We start from the raw sequence: 15,072 nt of genomic DNA on the forward strand, positions 1-15,072 counted from the left end.
TTTCCTACTATAAATGTAATTTACCCATTTTCCCCTTGATGAATATTCAGAATATTTTTGCTTCTTAAACAGTGCTGCAATGCCTGCCTGTGTACACCTAGCCTTATATTTTGGAAGGTGTGTACAGTAAACACCAATAAATTCTGCCATTTTGTTTTCCCCAAAGTTTGGAGCAATCCATGTTCCCACCAGCAGGGCATGGGAGTGCCACACCCCATGTCTATATGCTGGGAGTTACCCACCTTTTGCAAACTTTGCCCACAGGTGGGTAAAAATGAGATGCTGTTGGTGTTTCCATTTTAAGTTCCCTAACCTCTAAGGTAGCTGAGCATCTTTTCATATGATTGTTTGAATTTCCTCTGCTGTGAACTGCCAGGCTCAGCCCTTCAAGCAAGTTCCTTAACCTCTTTTTGCCTCAGTTCTATTTTCTTTCAAGTGGGCGCAAGGCTTACCTCTGGGGCCGTTGTGAGGACCAAATGAGTTAACACTTGTAAAGTGCCTAACACGCTGTAAGTGCTGAGTTCATGTTGGCTTTAAAATGGTCTATTTAAGGGGCGCCTGGGTGGCGCAGTCGGTTAAGCGTCCGACTTCAGCCAGGTCACGATCTCGCGGTCCGTGAGTTCGAGCCCCGCGTCAGGCTCTGGGCTGATGGCTCGGAGCCTGGAGCCTGTTTCCGATTCTGTGTCTCCCTCTCTCTCTCTGCCCCTCCCCCGTTCATGCTCTGTCTCTCTCTGTCCCAAAAATAAATAAAAAACGTTGAAAAAAAAAAATTTAAAATGGTCTATTTAAAAACAGTTGCCTGTTTTTACCCAGAAGATCTCCAGCATGATAGAAAGGAAACTAATACAAGTAGCTACCTCTGTGTATTTGTGGAGGTGAGGAAGTGGTGGTGGTTGATGGGGAACAGGGCATGAAGGCAGGGGTGGGAGTGAGACCCACTGCAGACCTCTTATGCTATTTTGGGTTTTGTTTGAACTATGTGCATGTGTTACCTATTCAGAAATGAAGTAAACATTTTTTAATTGGCTATTCGTATTCTCATTTGGGGAGATTCTTTATCTTACTGACTTGCAGAGACTCTGTTATATCGACTCCTTCCCATGGGCCAAGGCTGGTCACCATTCAAGGGGGAGTAAAATGTGACTTCTTCCTTGAACCTATCACAAGAATGTGGAAAGGGTGGAGAGTTGTTCTTGGTCTGGGCAGAGTTCTCACAAGCTTAAAGTAATGGGGTCAAAAAAGGATTTAATCTGCATTTCTATTGCTCTGGCTGGGCCACAGAGGCCCTGACCACTTACAAAGGCATGTGTAGCGCCAATTTTTAATTATAATGAGGGTGGGGGAGATGGTTGCTGTGTGCAGGCCCTCTGGGATCTGGCATCAGCTAGAGACTGCCCAGACCCCAAGGGCCATCTAAGGAGGCCTAAGAAAGATCTGATAAAGTGGCTGAGCCTCCTGCAGCCTGCTGGGAGCTAGGACCCTTCTGGCAGAAAAGCCAGGTCAGAACAAATCAAACATTTTTGTGCAGATGCCACAAATCCAAAATGGGTCACCTGGAACTGTCAGCATGGGGCCTGGCTGTAGCTGGGGCTCAGAGGGATCAGAGGAGGATTCTCATTTGTGTGTGTGTGTGTGTGTGTGTGTGTGTGTGTGTGTGTGTGTGTAAGAAACAAAAGCAGTCTGATCAACCAGCAGGGCAGCACAGGAGCAAATATGAATTGTCACCCTTCCCCTCCCAGGACCCTTCTCTCACCCAGTGAGCTTCTTCCCCATCCCACAGAGCCCCGTTTACTCTTCCAGGGAGGAACTTAAGCTCAACCTGGGAAATTGTAATATTCCTCTCCCCCTCTCCCCACCAGGCCATCTCTTCCCACACCCCCTTCTGCTGGGCAGTCCCATGGGATCTGTTTTTTTCTAAGTCAGTTAAGCCCCACTGACCCACACAAAAGAGGTGAGTAAAGGGCTATTTACAGAGGGGTGTCAGGGTTGAGGGAGCAACCGGGGATTGTGAGGACCAGGGTTGGCCACCCTGGGTCCTATGGTATTGGTGCCTGGTGAGTGCTGAGCAGCAGGGGAGCCACTGCCAGAGCCTTGGTGGAGAGGGCAGGGTAGAGGTGCACATCTCTCTCCTCCTACCCTCTTCCTTCCTTCCTGCTGGTGACCCTAACTGGCAACCAGGGGGCAAGGGAGTCCCTTGAGGCAGCCCATGGAGGACAGTCCCCAGGCAGAGAGGAGGAGGGGGATCTGGAGGGGCAGATGGAGTGATCAGCATGGTTCTCTGCCTGGGATGATGTCCTGCTCGATGGTTCAACTATTCTGTCACTGGCATTCTCAGTTCCTTGCTCCCTTGTCCATGGTACCCAATGCTAAATTTGCCCAACCATCTGTTTTCTAGGTTCCTTCTTCCAAGTTGGCGAGCACTGCCAGAGAAAAATCATACACCATGACAGGCTTGTGATTGTCACCCTTGGCTGGGCCCTCAATGCTGGGAGCTTGGTGGTTCTTTCCCTCAGAGTCCTTAAGCCCCGGCCCTACCCATGTTGTATTTCACTGAGGAGCAGACAGGAACTCACTCACCTCCCTTCCCTCCTCTTCCTCTTTCATCCTCCTCTTCCCCTTCCTTCATCCCTTCCCGCTGGTCTTGGTAGAACTGGGACTCTCCTCCCCAAGGCTGCCCCTTCACCTGCTGGGCTTTTTGCCCTCTCTCTGCATCAGGCACCTTCCCTTGGCCTTCAAGGATGCTGAGACCTGAGTCCTTCCTCTGACTGGTGCCTCTGTCATGGATCTGTCTTCTTCCATCCACTTCCAGATTTCTGGAAGAATGACTCCCTCCCTGTGTCTACCTCTTCAGTGGCCACTTATAGACAATGTCATCCAACCTACTGTCTGACCCCACTGTGCCCTAAAATTCTGTTGCTAAGGTCACCCTTGGCCGCCTATTTGCCAAACCCCAGATTCTGTTTATAACCTCGTTCTCTTAGACAACTTCCTGTTGCTAGCTGCCTCCTCCTTGCCTTCGCCCAAACTAAGCTTCCTCCACCTTGCCTTTTGGCCTCTCTTCTTGGCTCTTCTTCCCATGCTGGAGGTTGATCTGCAGAGGCCATTTCTGTCATTCAGACCTCAGAGCCCTCTTCCCACTCCCAGCCTCCTCTCCCCTGCTAAGCTGCCTACACCCATCTCCACCTCTCTCTGTTCTTTCAGTACTCAATCAGATGATCAGATATCCCACTGAAGAAACCCCTTTGCATGGCCCTCAAGGTTCTCATGGTGGCTGTCACCTATGAGTTCTGTATTTCCCCACTGATAAGTGACATTCCAGTCCTCAAACAAACCATTTACATTCATGCTTTGTACATTCTGTTCCCTTTACCTTAAATGCTTTTCCTTCTTTTGGAAATAAGTTATAATTCCAACTCAAACTCCAAGACTGTGGGCAAATGTTATCTCGCCCGCCCGTGAGGTCATCAGACTTCCACTGCAGGAGTACTGGGCCTGCCTCCAGGGGCAGGGGATTGATTACACTGCAGGGTAGTTATCTTTTTGCATGTGTTTTGCATCTAGACAGCCAATGCATGATAACTGCTCATTGTTTGTTGAATGACTACTGAATGGATGAATGCATTACACAAGATAATTGTTTTTTGTTTTTGTTTGTTTTTTTTGAGAAAGAGGATGCAAGTGAGCAAAGGGCAGAGAGAAAGGGAGAGCGAGAGGGAGAATCCCACAAGGGGGAGAGAGAGAGAGAGAGAGAGAGAGAGAGAGAGAGAAGCAGGGCTCACCCAAAGCAAGGCTTGAGCTCACCTGATGTGGGACTGGAACTCACGAACTGTGAGGTCACGACCTGAGCCAAAGTCAGATGCTTAACTGACTGAACCACCCAGGTGGCCCAAGACAATTGTTCATCTGTCTTTTGCTGTACCTGCTTATTGAAAATTTTGATCATTTTGTTACATAATGTCCTTGTATAAGATTCTCCATGAGAAATTACTTTTGTAATTGAAAATAAGGAAAAATTTATTTCCTTCTACCATAGAGACTCTATATTATACAGAGAAGCAAGTAGCCCTTTGTGCCCCCCCCCCACCCCCACCACACACACAGAAACACACTTTTATTTCTTGCTTCCAAGAAGCTCAGGGACAGGTTTAATATTTATTCACATAATCACATTAACCCTGCTGGCCCGAATGTGGCTCTTCCTCCTTTTTGTGGTTTTGAATTTTTTTTAATGTTTATTTATTTGTTTTTGAGAGAGTGCGAGGGGGGAGGGGTAGAGAACAAGGGAGACTGAGAATCTGAAGCCAGCTCCGCCCTGTCAGTGCAGAGCCCCACGCAGGGCTCAAACTCAAAAACCTCACAAACTGAAGTTGGACGCTTAACCAACCACCCAGGTGCCCCTGATTTTGATTTTTTATCTTTTCTCCAGTGCCTCTTTTGAAATCAGACAATGGGTGGGGCACCTGGGTGGCTCAATCAGTCAGATCATGGTCGGGTCAGGTCGTGATCTCAGAGCTCATGAGTTCAAGCCCTGTATTGGGCTCTCTGCTGTTAATGCAGAGTCCGCTTCAGATCCTCTGTCTCTCTCTCCCTCTCAAAAATAAATAAGCAGTTTTTAAAAAACGTTGAAATCAGACCGTGGAGTATGAAGGAAAAGGTATACACAATGGAGCCAGAGAAACATGGGCTCAGACGGTACTAGCAGCTCTGCAACTGGGGCAACTTAAGCTCTCTGAACCTCCAATTTCCCTTCTGTAGGGTCCTTAAAAAGGATTGAATTACAATGTATATAGCGTATGTAGCTCCTTCTAGATGATCAATAAAAGATGATTACATGAAGAAGCAGCTATAAATGAATAAAATAATTGAAACTGTCATTCCAGGTTGGCCTTTGTAAGACTAAGCACCCACTCTCCCTGGAAGGAGTAAGGAAGGCCCACTTGCCTAAAGCCCTTCTCCTGAGTCGATCCCATCTCTATGGTTACTATTCAAAGGACTCTTGGGAACACAGCTTTTTAACCAGACTAAGAGATCAAGTCACGAGGAGTGGGCACACACAACATGGGGTTGGGCAGAGCAGGACTTGAAGGAACAGAGATCCTAGGAGGAGGAGGAGACTGGGCGGACCTTCAGCAGGCATGACCTGCTGCATGAAGAGGCCCTCTAATGGAGTCTCTGAGCCACCTGAGGCAGCCCTGTTGGCCAAATTTTCTTTTCTTTCCTTCCAGGGTCCTCTGGGAGGAATGTGGAGGGCCTCAAGGACACAGGGCCTCCACACAAAGAAGTGAGAACAACAGGTTCCTAAAGTGAGAGCAAAACCCTGGGTGACATGAGGAAAGACAGACCAGTAGCAATGAGAGCCCTGGGATTAAATGTAGGCTCTCATACCCCAGTGTATGGCTCTAGGTCAGGCAGCTGGCCTCCAAGCCTCAGTTTCTTCCACTGGAAAATGAGTAGTCAGCACCCTCCAGCCTACAGTGAAGATCCAATGAGTTAATGTTGGTGGGAGCATTCGTATACCAGAAAAGGATTATTCTTGTGTAGGTTAGTATTTTCAACTTTGCCTGGGGCTGGATCTGTCTCTTCATATTAAACTTACAAACGATGCTCATTAAAATGGATATACCTATGTATGTTTAAAACATTTAAAATGGCAGACGTTCTCCAAAGAACAGGAAGGAGTTCAGAAGGGATCCTTTCAATCTCTTCAATATCCCTTTTAACAAATGGAAGTCACATGAATTAATGGGCTCAAACTCCTAGATGAGCTGATCAAAGGAAGTAAAGGTCAAGAAACAACGTTGCTGGGAAGGCCTGCTAACACACCAAGGCCTCTCTGCCTTCTCTCCCTCACTTCCTGGCCCCAGAAGAGGGGCTTCTCACTCAGAGTATGGGCTTAGCCGGGGTGCCAGGAGTAGCACTGCTCAGCTCAGCTCGGCTGGGCTCTACCGCCCTCCTGCCTGGAAAACCATGCAGGAGGACAGTTAATTAGCTATTCATGATGTCTAATTAAGAATCAGTTCCCCAGAAGAGTAGGATATGGTTTTAATTGATGACAGGGCTGGCTGCAGATAAAGAGATATAATGTATGTAAATGGCCTTGCTCAGGGTCAGGCAAAGGGTCGGGGCTCAACCAGTTTGTTGAGTGTGAATCTGACCGGCCGACATCCCCCAAAGAACGAACAGACACGCACACTCACACACACTCAGATACACATGCCCAGGGCACATCTGTTCTCAAAGCAAAACGTGAATAATCATGGATGGTGGTTATAAGGGATGCGCTCTCAACACACAACACGAGAAGTGTCTTACTGTGGGAAAGATCCCGGGTGGTCTGACGGCGGAGAGGCCACAGTGGGTTTAAATCCTGGCGCCGCCCCCTTCTGTCCTTGTCCCTTAGCAAGAGGCCCTTTCCCTGTGGGATCGGTGTCCCCATCTGTTTGGAAGCCCCCCAGGTGAGGATCCCGCGACTCAACTGCACGTTAAGTAGAAGGCACAGACAAAAAGCTCGGGAGGGGTGATTGAAGCCGGCCTCGCCTGCGGGGAGCACTGCCCACCCTTGGGCTTCCGGTGCTGCGCTTGGCGTGCACGTGGATGCGCACGTGGAGGGCGGGGCTGGGCCCGCTGGGGGGCGCCGTCTGCGCGCGCCGCCCGGGTGCTGGACGGCTGTTGCCTGCCCAAGTGCAACCTCCGCATGCATCGTTGGGGGCGCGGGAAGGCTCCAGCGGCCCTGGAGGTAGGAACCCGCTCTTCTTCCCATCCGCGGTCCTCGCCCTTCCAGCCCCACCGTCCGGGAATCCTGCACCCGCTTCCTTTTCCCCACTAGCCGCCCCTCTCCTCCAGGCCTGTGCCCCGGCCTCCTACCCCTCCCCTGCTCGCCCAGTTAGGACGGTCCCAACCCCGCTGTCAGGTCAGACACAACCCCCTGCCTCCTTTGCGCCCTTATGGATTTCTTGGTTAAACACATGTGTTCACGTGTTACTCTGACCCTGGCGCCCGGCTGGGCCCAGGGCTGGCCCGGACCAAGACCAGCCAGGCCCTCCTCTCCTGGGTGGCACAGTCACCAAGGCATCGTTTGCTTTGTTGGGACGGAACTTTCTTCAGACTAACTTGAGACTTGGTTTATGTTTTGGTTGATTTGGTGGTTGTGTGTGTGTGTTTTCCCAGTGTTCCCCAGGGCACAGAGGATAGCTTTTTTTCCCCCCAGAAAAGCTCTCTGTTCCCAGCCTATGCCTAGTTTGATGGATGTGCAGTTTATAATACTGCAGACTGTTTGACTTTCCTTTGTGGATAAAACTCATCTCATTTCATCTTTCAGAGTGCGAGCTGAGGGCTTGCTAACCAGAGCCACTGCCCTCACTAACATTCCTAAGCTATTAAATATTTGTTTAAAAGGACCGACACAAAGCACGGTGTTAGGAATAAGTCATCTTGAAAAAAGCAATATTCAGAAAAACAGGACTGTTGTAATAGTGTCAGTTAATCTTGGATCTTTTTTACATCAAGACTCAAAGCATTTTGGATTCCATAATGATTTGACCGCATGGCTACACTTTGAGACAGATTATTTTATTTTTCTTGTAGCGAGGAAAATAAAAGAAGAAAAAGTGGGGCAACATGTTGAAATCACACTGTGGGACAGTGATGGAGAGTGGGAGAGGTAGGCGAGGGAGGCTGAATGTTACAGGCTTGGGTTTCCAGGATTTAAGGAGGCCCCCACCCAGCAGTGGGAAGAGATAGACAGATGGAGCGGCAGTCCCTGGGCTGGACTGGAGAAGAGGGAGCATGGTGAAACCAGATGGCTTCACTCCTTAGCCTGGAAAGCAGATGAGTGAGATTGAGGAGGAATAGTCCTGGCTGGTTGGTGCTGGGTGCTGGGGAGGAAGAGGACAGGAGTTAAGTTTAGATGTTGAGTGTGTCTTCTTCCCATTTGACTGTAGGATGGCCTTTTGTCTCTTGTGTTCCTGTCTCAACACCTAGCACACAGTACTTGAAACATGTCAGATTAACCAGAGTTACCATTTTTAATTGATTCTTGGATGCACCTTTGTTCACATCTTCACAGCTCTGAAGTTGAGCTGTGTCTTCCTTTGTGTCATTCACTTGGCAGATTTTTTTCTTTCTTGGTGGTCATAGAAAGTCATGCTGAGGGCGCCTGGCTGGCTCAGTCGGGAGAGCATGCAATTCTTGATCGCAGGGTTGTAACTTGGAGTCCCACGCTGGGTGTAGTGATTACTTAAAAGTAAAATCTTTAAAAGAAAAAAAGAAAGAAAGTCATGATGCTCTTAAAATTGGTGGCATCTTAGCTCTGATGAAGTAGTGTTGCCAGCTGTGACCTTGGACCAGCAATTGCAGGTTTCAGCATTGGAGATTCAAGCACCAAAGATGACCTTTTATCACATTGTACCCTTCTAGTGTCATTCATTTCCTCTTCTTTGAAACTGCTAATGTTTTCAAGGAACACGAGGGAGGGAGTTGGTAAAAGCAAGAACAACAGGTACAAGTATGAAAAATATATTATTTTGTGGGTTGGAAAGAGAAGCAACAGCTGATGGATGTGTCTCCTTTCCTGGTGAAATTGTTAAATTGGACTGCCATATAACCACTGGTAGATGGATACCTTTAAGTGAAATGTGCTTTGCAGCAGCCATGCTTCCATGCACACTGGTCAGGCAGCCCTCATCCTTGAGCCTGCTCATGACCAGCCAGTCTGAATACACCTGTTGAGACCGTGAGACCCATGCTCCACCGTCCACTGGAGTCTTGGTGATGCTGGGTCTACCCCTGGCAGAAACCTCCCACTGCTGTACAAGCCCTTCAAGGGCAGAGACCATATCTTTCCCATCCTTGGTGTTCCAGTACTCAGCACAATGCCTGACACATCAGAGATGCTATGTTAGGTGTTGCTGAGTAAAACTGTGCTGGGCAAGTTGGGGCAAGTTGTCTTCTGGTCCTCAAGTCAAAGTCTTCATCTTGCAGAGACCATGTTCTGGGTGAAGGTTTCCTTCCCAGCCCTCAATCATCTGTGAGGCTGCTCCATGAGTTACTGGTTTTGTGAGCTAACCTGCAGAGACCTTATTTCTCACCCTTGGCTTGCAGAATGAGCTTTTGGGACTTAGTCCACTTGTAAATTGGAACCTGCTTATGTATCAACTCACTTGGTGACTTTGCTCCCAGAGAGCCTCGCTAGTTAACCCACAGGATGTCAGGGCCCCTATGGATTAATTGTTTCTGCTGAGTTTGCTGTTTAAGCAGGTGAGCCGGTCCCAGCCTAGAGAAAGCTAGAAAGGTGAATCAGAATCTCCTGGAAACAAAAGGGCAAAGTTTATGTTCTGCTTTGTCTCCAGGGAAGACATGGGCTGAACTCCTGAACCCCAGGAGCCCTTAGGACCTGTGAGACTTGACCCCTGTTCTTCATTCATGGCTGACCTATGTGCTCCTTCTAGAAAGAGATGTTTTGAGCATGCAAAACATCTTTTCTCAGTCTGCACCAGGATGGTTTGGGGGTGGTTTGTGTAGAAGTGGAGGCATTTAGGAGAGTTCTTTCTCTGTCTTCTTTGGCTGACTCTCAGGTTCCCAGGAGGTAGTTGTACTCTGCTTGAGAACAGTGTCACAGCCACCACCAGTTGGCCAGTTTTACTTTTTTTACTCTCTCAAGGTGACTTTGGGGATGTTTTTATGGCAAATGTCTGGTGATCTTCCAGATTTCAGTTCAAATTATGAGAAATCCTGATGATCACCGTAAGATTTTTTTTTAATTTGCGGGTATTAAAAACAAAAAATAGGGGCTCCTGGGTGGCTCATTGGTTAAGTTTCCAACTTTGGCTTAGGTCATGATCTCTTGGTTTGTGAGTTTGAGCCTGCGTTGGGCTCTGTGCTAACAGCTCAGAACCTGGAGCCTGCTTCAGATTCTGTGTCTCCCCCTCTCTCTGCCCCTCCCCTGCTCATGCTCTCTCTCTGTCTCTCAATAATAAATAAACGTTAAAAAATTTTTTTAAACAAAAACTAGTTTTGAACCATTTCCATCAAAATTATTTCAGGCAAGAATCACAAATGTGATTATATGTCAACTATACTGGAATTAAATTTAAAAAAGAATCATCAATGGATGCTAAAACTATGAAATGAATGTATGATGAGAAACAGGATGTTTACATAATCTCAAAGCATTTTCCCCATAAGATACTGATTAATAACAGAGGGAAACATAGTGATATTACAGTGGAGAAACCTGGCCTTAACCAAGTGATTAAAATTAGCACAGCAGTAATGGGACATTATCATGTGCCTTCTCACATACACTGAGAAGAACACATCACATCTGGGTATTCCTGTCCCAAACATGTCACCTGTATCTAATTATGAGGAAATGTCACACAAACCCAGGTTTATATAGTCTATCAAGTAACTGGCCAGTACTCTTCAACAGTGTCAAGGTCATACATACACACATGCACACAAGGTAATTACTGGTAAACCAAATGTAGTAAAATGTTGACATGGAGGGATTTTGATGAAGGGCATATGAGCATTTTTTTTTTTTTTAGCTTATTTATCTTGAGAGAGAGTGAGCACAAGTGGGGGAGGGGCAGAGAGAGAGGGAGAAAGAATCCCAAGCAGGCTCCTCACTGCCAGCAAGGAGCCAGCATGGAGCCCGGGATGGGTTCAAATGAATGAACTGTGAGATCATGACCTGAGCTGAAACCAAGTGTCGGGTACTCAACCAACTGAGCCACCCAGGCACCCCCATATGGGCATTTTTTGTATTGTTTTTATAATTTGGGGTATGTCTGAAATTATTTCAAAATAAAAAAATAGAAAAGGTTGTCACATTTTTTCCAAAAATAATTATGGATGTAGGAACAGATAAAATATGCTATGTGTACTTGGCAGGGAGAACTTGACAAATCTAAATGGTTTTTGTAGTACAGTAAGATAAAAATTTTGTGTATCCTGGTAAATAGCTAACAGAAATGGATATTTATGTCCTTCAAAAGACATACACAAGAATATTCATAGCAGCTTTATTCATAATACCCTGAAATAAGAAACAATCCAAGTGTCCATCAAAGGGAGAGTGGATACGTAAGTTGTGATGTATTCATATGATGGAATACTATACAGTAAGGAAAATGAATGGAGAACTGCAGCGTGCAATAACATGGATGAATCTCACATGCATGATGTTGAGCAGGTTATAATCAGACACAAAAGAGCTCCAAATATATGATTTCCTGTATATAAAATTAAGAAACAGGCAAAATAATTGATGGTGATACAGGCAGAATATTGTTACCTTTGGGGGCTATTGACTGAAAGAGATATGAGAGATCCTTCTAGGGTGTGAGAGATGTTCAGTATCTTCATCTGGGTCATGCACACACACACACACACACACACACACATACACATACACACACATTGACCCTTAAACACATGAGGGTTGGGGTATCAACTCCCTGTGGATTCAAAAATTTGCATACAACTGGGGCGCCTGGGTGGCTCAGTCAGTTAAGTGTCCGACTTCGAAGCTCAGGTCATGATCTCACAGTTTGTGAGTTCGAGCCCTGCATCGGGCTCTGTGCTGACCGCTCAGAGCCTGGAGCCTGCTTCGGATTCTGTGTCTTCTCCTGTCTCTGCCCCTCCCATGCTCATGCTCTGTCTCTCTCTCTGTCTCTCAATACATAAACATTAAAAAAATTTTTTTTAATTTGCATACAACTTTGACTCTCTAAAAACTGTTAATAGCATATTGTTGATTGGAAGCCTTACCATTAGCATAGACAATTGATTAACGCATATTTTGTCTATATATCCTATACTGTTTTCTTACAATGAAGTAAGCTAGAGAAAAAATATTAAGAAAATCACAAGTAAGAGAAAATTTACAGTACTGTACTGTATTTATAGAAAAAATCCACTTAGATGTGGACCTACATGGTTCAAGCTCATGTTGTTTAAAGGTCAACTGTGTGTATATATATATGCCATATATCATATATATAAATTCATCAAGTTGAATAGTTAAGATTTGTGTACCTTATCTAAGTTACACATCAGTGAAAACTAAAATGTGTCTTGTGAGGATTATAGATCCAAATGTGAATTGTAAAATAATAAAAATTATACAAGTTGATATGAGAATATGTTCATGACTTTGGAATGGGGAAGATTTCTTTTAAAAAAAATTTTTATGTTTTATTTTTATATTTGAGAGAGAGAGAGAGACAGAGAGCGAGTAGGGGAGGGGCAGAGAGACAGAGACAGAATCTGAAGCAGGCTCCAGGCTCTGAGCTGTCAGCACAGAGCCCAATGTGGGGCTGGAACTCACAAACCATGAGATCATGACCTGAGCCGAAGTCAGATGCTTAACCGACTAAGCCACCCAGGTGCCCCAGAATGGGGAAGATTTCTTAAACAAGACACAGAACACACTAATCATAGAAGAAAGCATTGATAAATTAGGCTCCATTGAACTTTTGAATTTTTCTCTGTAAAGACACACCATTAAGAGAGTGAAAAGACAAGCCATAGAGTGGGTGAAAATATTTGCAACATGTAAAACTGACAGGGTTCATCTTGAGAATATGTAAGAATGCCCATAGATCGAGAAATGTCAAAAAGGACAACCCAATAGAAATTGGGCAACAGGTACTTTATTAAAAAAAAGATATCCAGGTGGAGAACACAACATGAAAAGTTGTTCAGTGTCATTAAGTGAGGAAAACACAAATTTATAATAAAAAATGCAATGAGGGGCACCTGGGTGGCTCAGTCTGTTGGGCGGCCGACTTGGGCTCAGGTCATGGTCTCACAGCTTATGAGTTCCAGCCCCACATTGGGATCTGTGCTGACAGCTCAGAGCCTGGCGCCTGCTTCAGATTCTGTGTCTCTGTCTCTCTCTCTCTCCTTCCCCCACTTGTGCTTTCTCTCTGTCAAAAATAAACACTAAAAAAAATTTTTTTTTTAATGCAGTGAGGGGGTCACTTGGGTGGCTCAGTCGGTTAAGCGTCCAACTTCAGCTCAAGTCATCTCACAGCCCCGCGTCGAGCTCTGTGCCGACAGCTCAGAGCCTGGAGTTGCTTCGGATTCTGAGTCTCCCTCTCTCTCTGACCCTCCCCCGCTTACGCTCTGTCTCTGTCTCTGTTTCTCTCTCAAAAATAGATAAACATTAAAAAAAAACAGTTTTTTTAATGCAATAAGAAACCAGTAGGTGAGAAATACCTACTAGAATGGTGAACCTTTAAAAAACTGACAGTCTCAGGTGCTGACAAGGGTAGGATGAGGAGAACTGGCAAATGGCATATAGGAGGGTAAATTCATTCTACCACTTTCCAACTGACCTTGTCTACCATGAACGAATATACCTATTCCTGTGACCCATCAATTTGACACCTAGCCACATTCCCAACAGAAATGTGTGTGATTAGGTGTGTGGGATTGTGTGTACAAAAGGCAAGTAAAACAATGTTTATGGAAGCATTATTCATAATTGTCAAAAACTAAAAACAAGATGTCTATCAACAGAAGAGTTAATCCTGTATTCATACAGTCGAATACTATACAACAACGAAGATGAACATTCATAGACGTAACATTGAACTAAAGAAGACGACAAAGGGGGCGCCTGGGTGGTTCAGTTGGTTAAGCGTCCGACTTCGGCTCAGGTCATGATCTCACGGTTCGTGAGTTCGAGCCCCGCGTCGGGCTCTGTGCTGACGGCTCGGAGCCTGGAGCCTGTTTCAGATGCTGTGTCTCCCTTTCTCTCTGCCCCCCCCCCCGCCCCCGCTCATGCTCTGTCTCTCTCTGTCTCAAAAATAAATAAACATTAAAAAAAATTTTAAAAAAAAGACGACAAAGAATCCATACTGTGTGATTCCACTTATGCATTATTGAAAAAACAGACAAATCTGTGGTGTTAAGTTTTATTTTGGGGGCAGAGGGTGGGGGTACTGACTGGGAGTGAGCATAAAGGACTCTGGGGTGCTGGTATGTGCCATCTTTTTTACTTTGGTAATGGTTACCTAGGTGTGTTCACTTTGTGAAAATTCATCTAGACTGTATTCTTACCCTGGTACACTTTTCTGTCATACATTGTACTTTAAAGTTGATTAATTTGATTTGCAGCTAGTGTAGTGATGTTTGATATATTGCATGGCATTATGGATTGAATTGTGTCTCCCCCTCAAATTCATGTGTTGAAGCCCTAACTCGCAATATGATGGTATTTAGAGATGGGGCCTGTGGGAGGTAATTAAGTTAGATGAGGTCATGAGGGTGGGACTGCATGATGGGATTAGTATCCTTTTTTTTTTTTTTAATGTTTATTTTTGAAACGGAGAGATCCTGAGTGGGGGAGGGGCAGAGAGAGAGGGAAACACAGAATCCGAAGCAGGCTCCAGGCTCTGAGCTGTCAGCACAGAGCCCGACACGGGGCTCAAACTCACAAACCATGAAATTGTGACCTGAGCCAAAGTTGGACGCTTAACCGACTGAGCCACTCAGGCACCCCGGGATTAGTATCCTTATAAGAAGAGGAAGGGGCGCCAGGGTGGCTCAGTTGGTTAAGCGTCCTTATGTCAGTTAAGCATCCTAAGTGTCTGACTCTTGATTCCAGCTCAGGTCATGATCTCACAGTTCATGGGATCCAACCCTGTGTCAGGCTCTGTGCTGATAGCATGGAGTCCGCTTGGGATTCTGTCTCTCCCTCTCTGCCCCTCCCCTGCTTATGAGCACACACACACTCCCTCTCTCAAAATAAATAAAACATTTAAAAAAAAAAAAGAGGAAGAGACCAATGCACACATTCTGTGTCTTTCCCACAAGCGCATCAAGGAGAGGTCATGTGAGCACACAGCAGAGAATAGTCTCCTGTGAGCCATGAGAAAAGCCCTCAGAAAGAAACCTATCTTGCCAGCACCTTGATCTTGGATTTGTAGCCTCAAGAACTATGAAAAATAATGGGCGCCTGGGTGGCTCAGTCAGTTAAGTGTCCAACTTCAGCTCAGGTCATGATCTCACAGTTGGTGGGTTCGAGCCCACATCGGGCTCTGTGCTGATAGCTCAGAGCCT

At 45.9% G+C, this 15,072-nt stretch overlaps 1 protein-coding gene across 8 annotated transcripts in view; it reads left to right on the forward strand.

The window, feature by feature from the left end:
- The first annotated feature begins 6,659 nt into the window (after positions 1 to 6,659).
- Positions 6,660 to 15,072, forward strand: part of FAM178B (family with sequence similarity 178 member B) — a 114,267-nt gene continuing 105,854 nt past the window's right edge. For 6 of the 8 annotated variants that reach the window (XR_006200633.1, XM_042932073.1, XM_042932074.1 and 3 more), the window contains exon 1: positions 6,660 to 6,736. Coding sequence is in view for 5 of the 8 variants with exons in the window: in XM_042932073.1 (XP_042788007.1) it covers positions 6,695 to 6,736 (42 nt within the window). In the remaining 3 variants the exon portion in view is untranslated. The remainder of the gene's footprint in view (positions 6,737 to 15,072) is intronic. The other 2 variants (XM_042932076.1, XM_042932081.1) reach the window with 2 other exon arrangements.

Source organism: Panthera leo, chromosome A3 (genome assembly GCF_018350215.1).
Source record: "Panthera leo isolate Ple1 chromosome A3, P.leo_Ple1_pat1.1, whole genome shotgun sequence".
NCBI lineage: Eukaryota > Metazoa > Chordata > Mammalia > Carnivora > Felidae > Panthera > Panthera leo.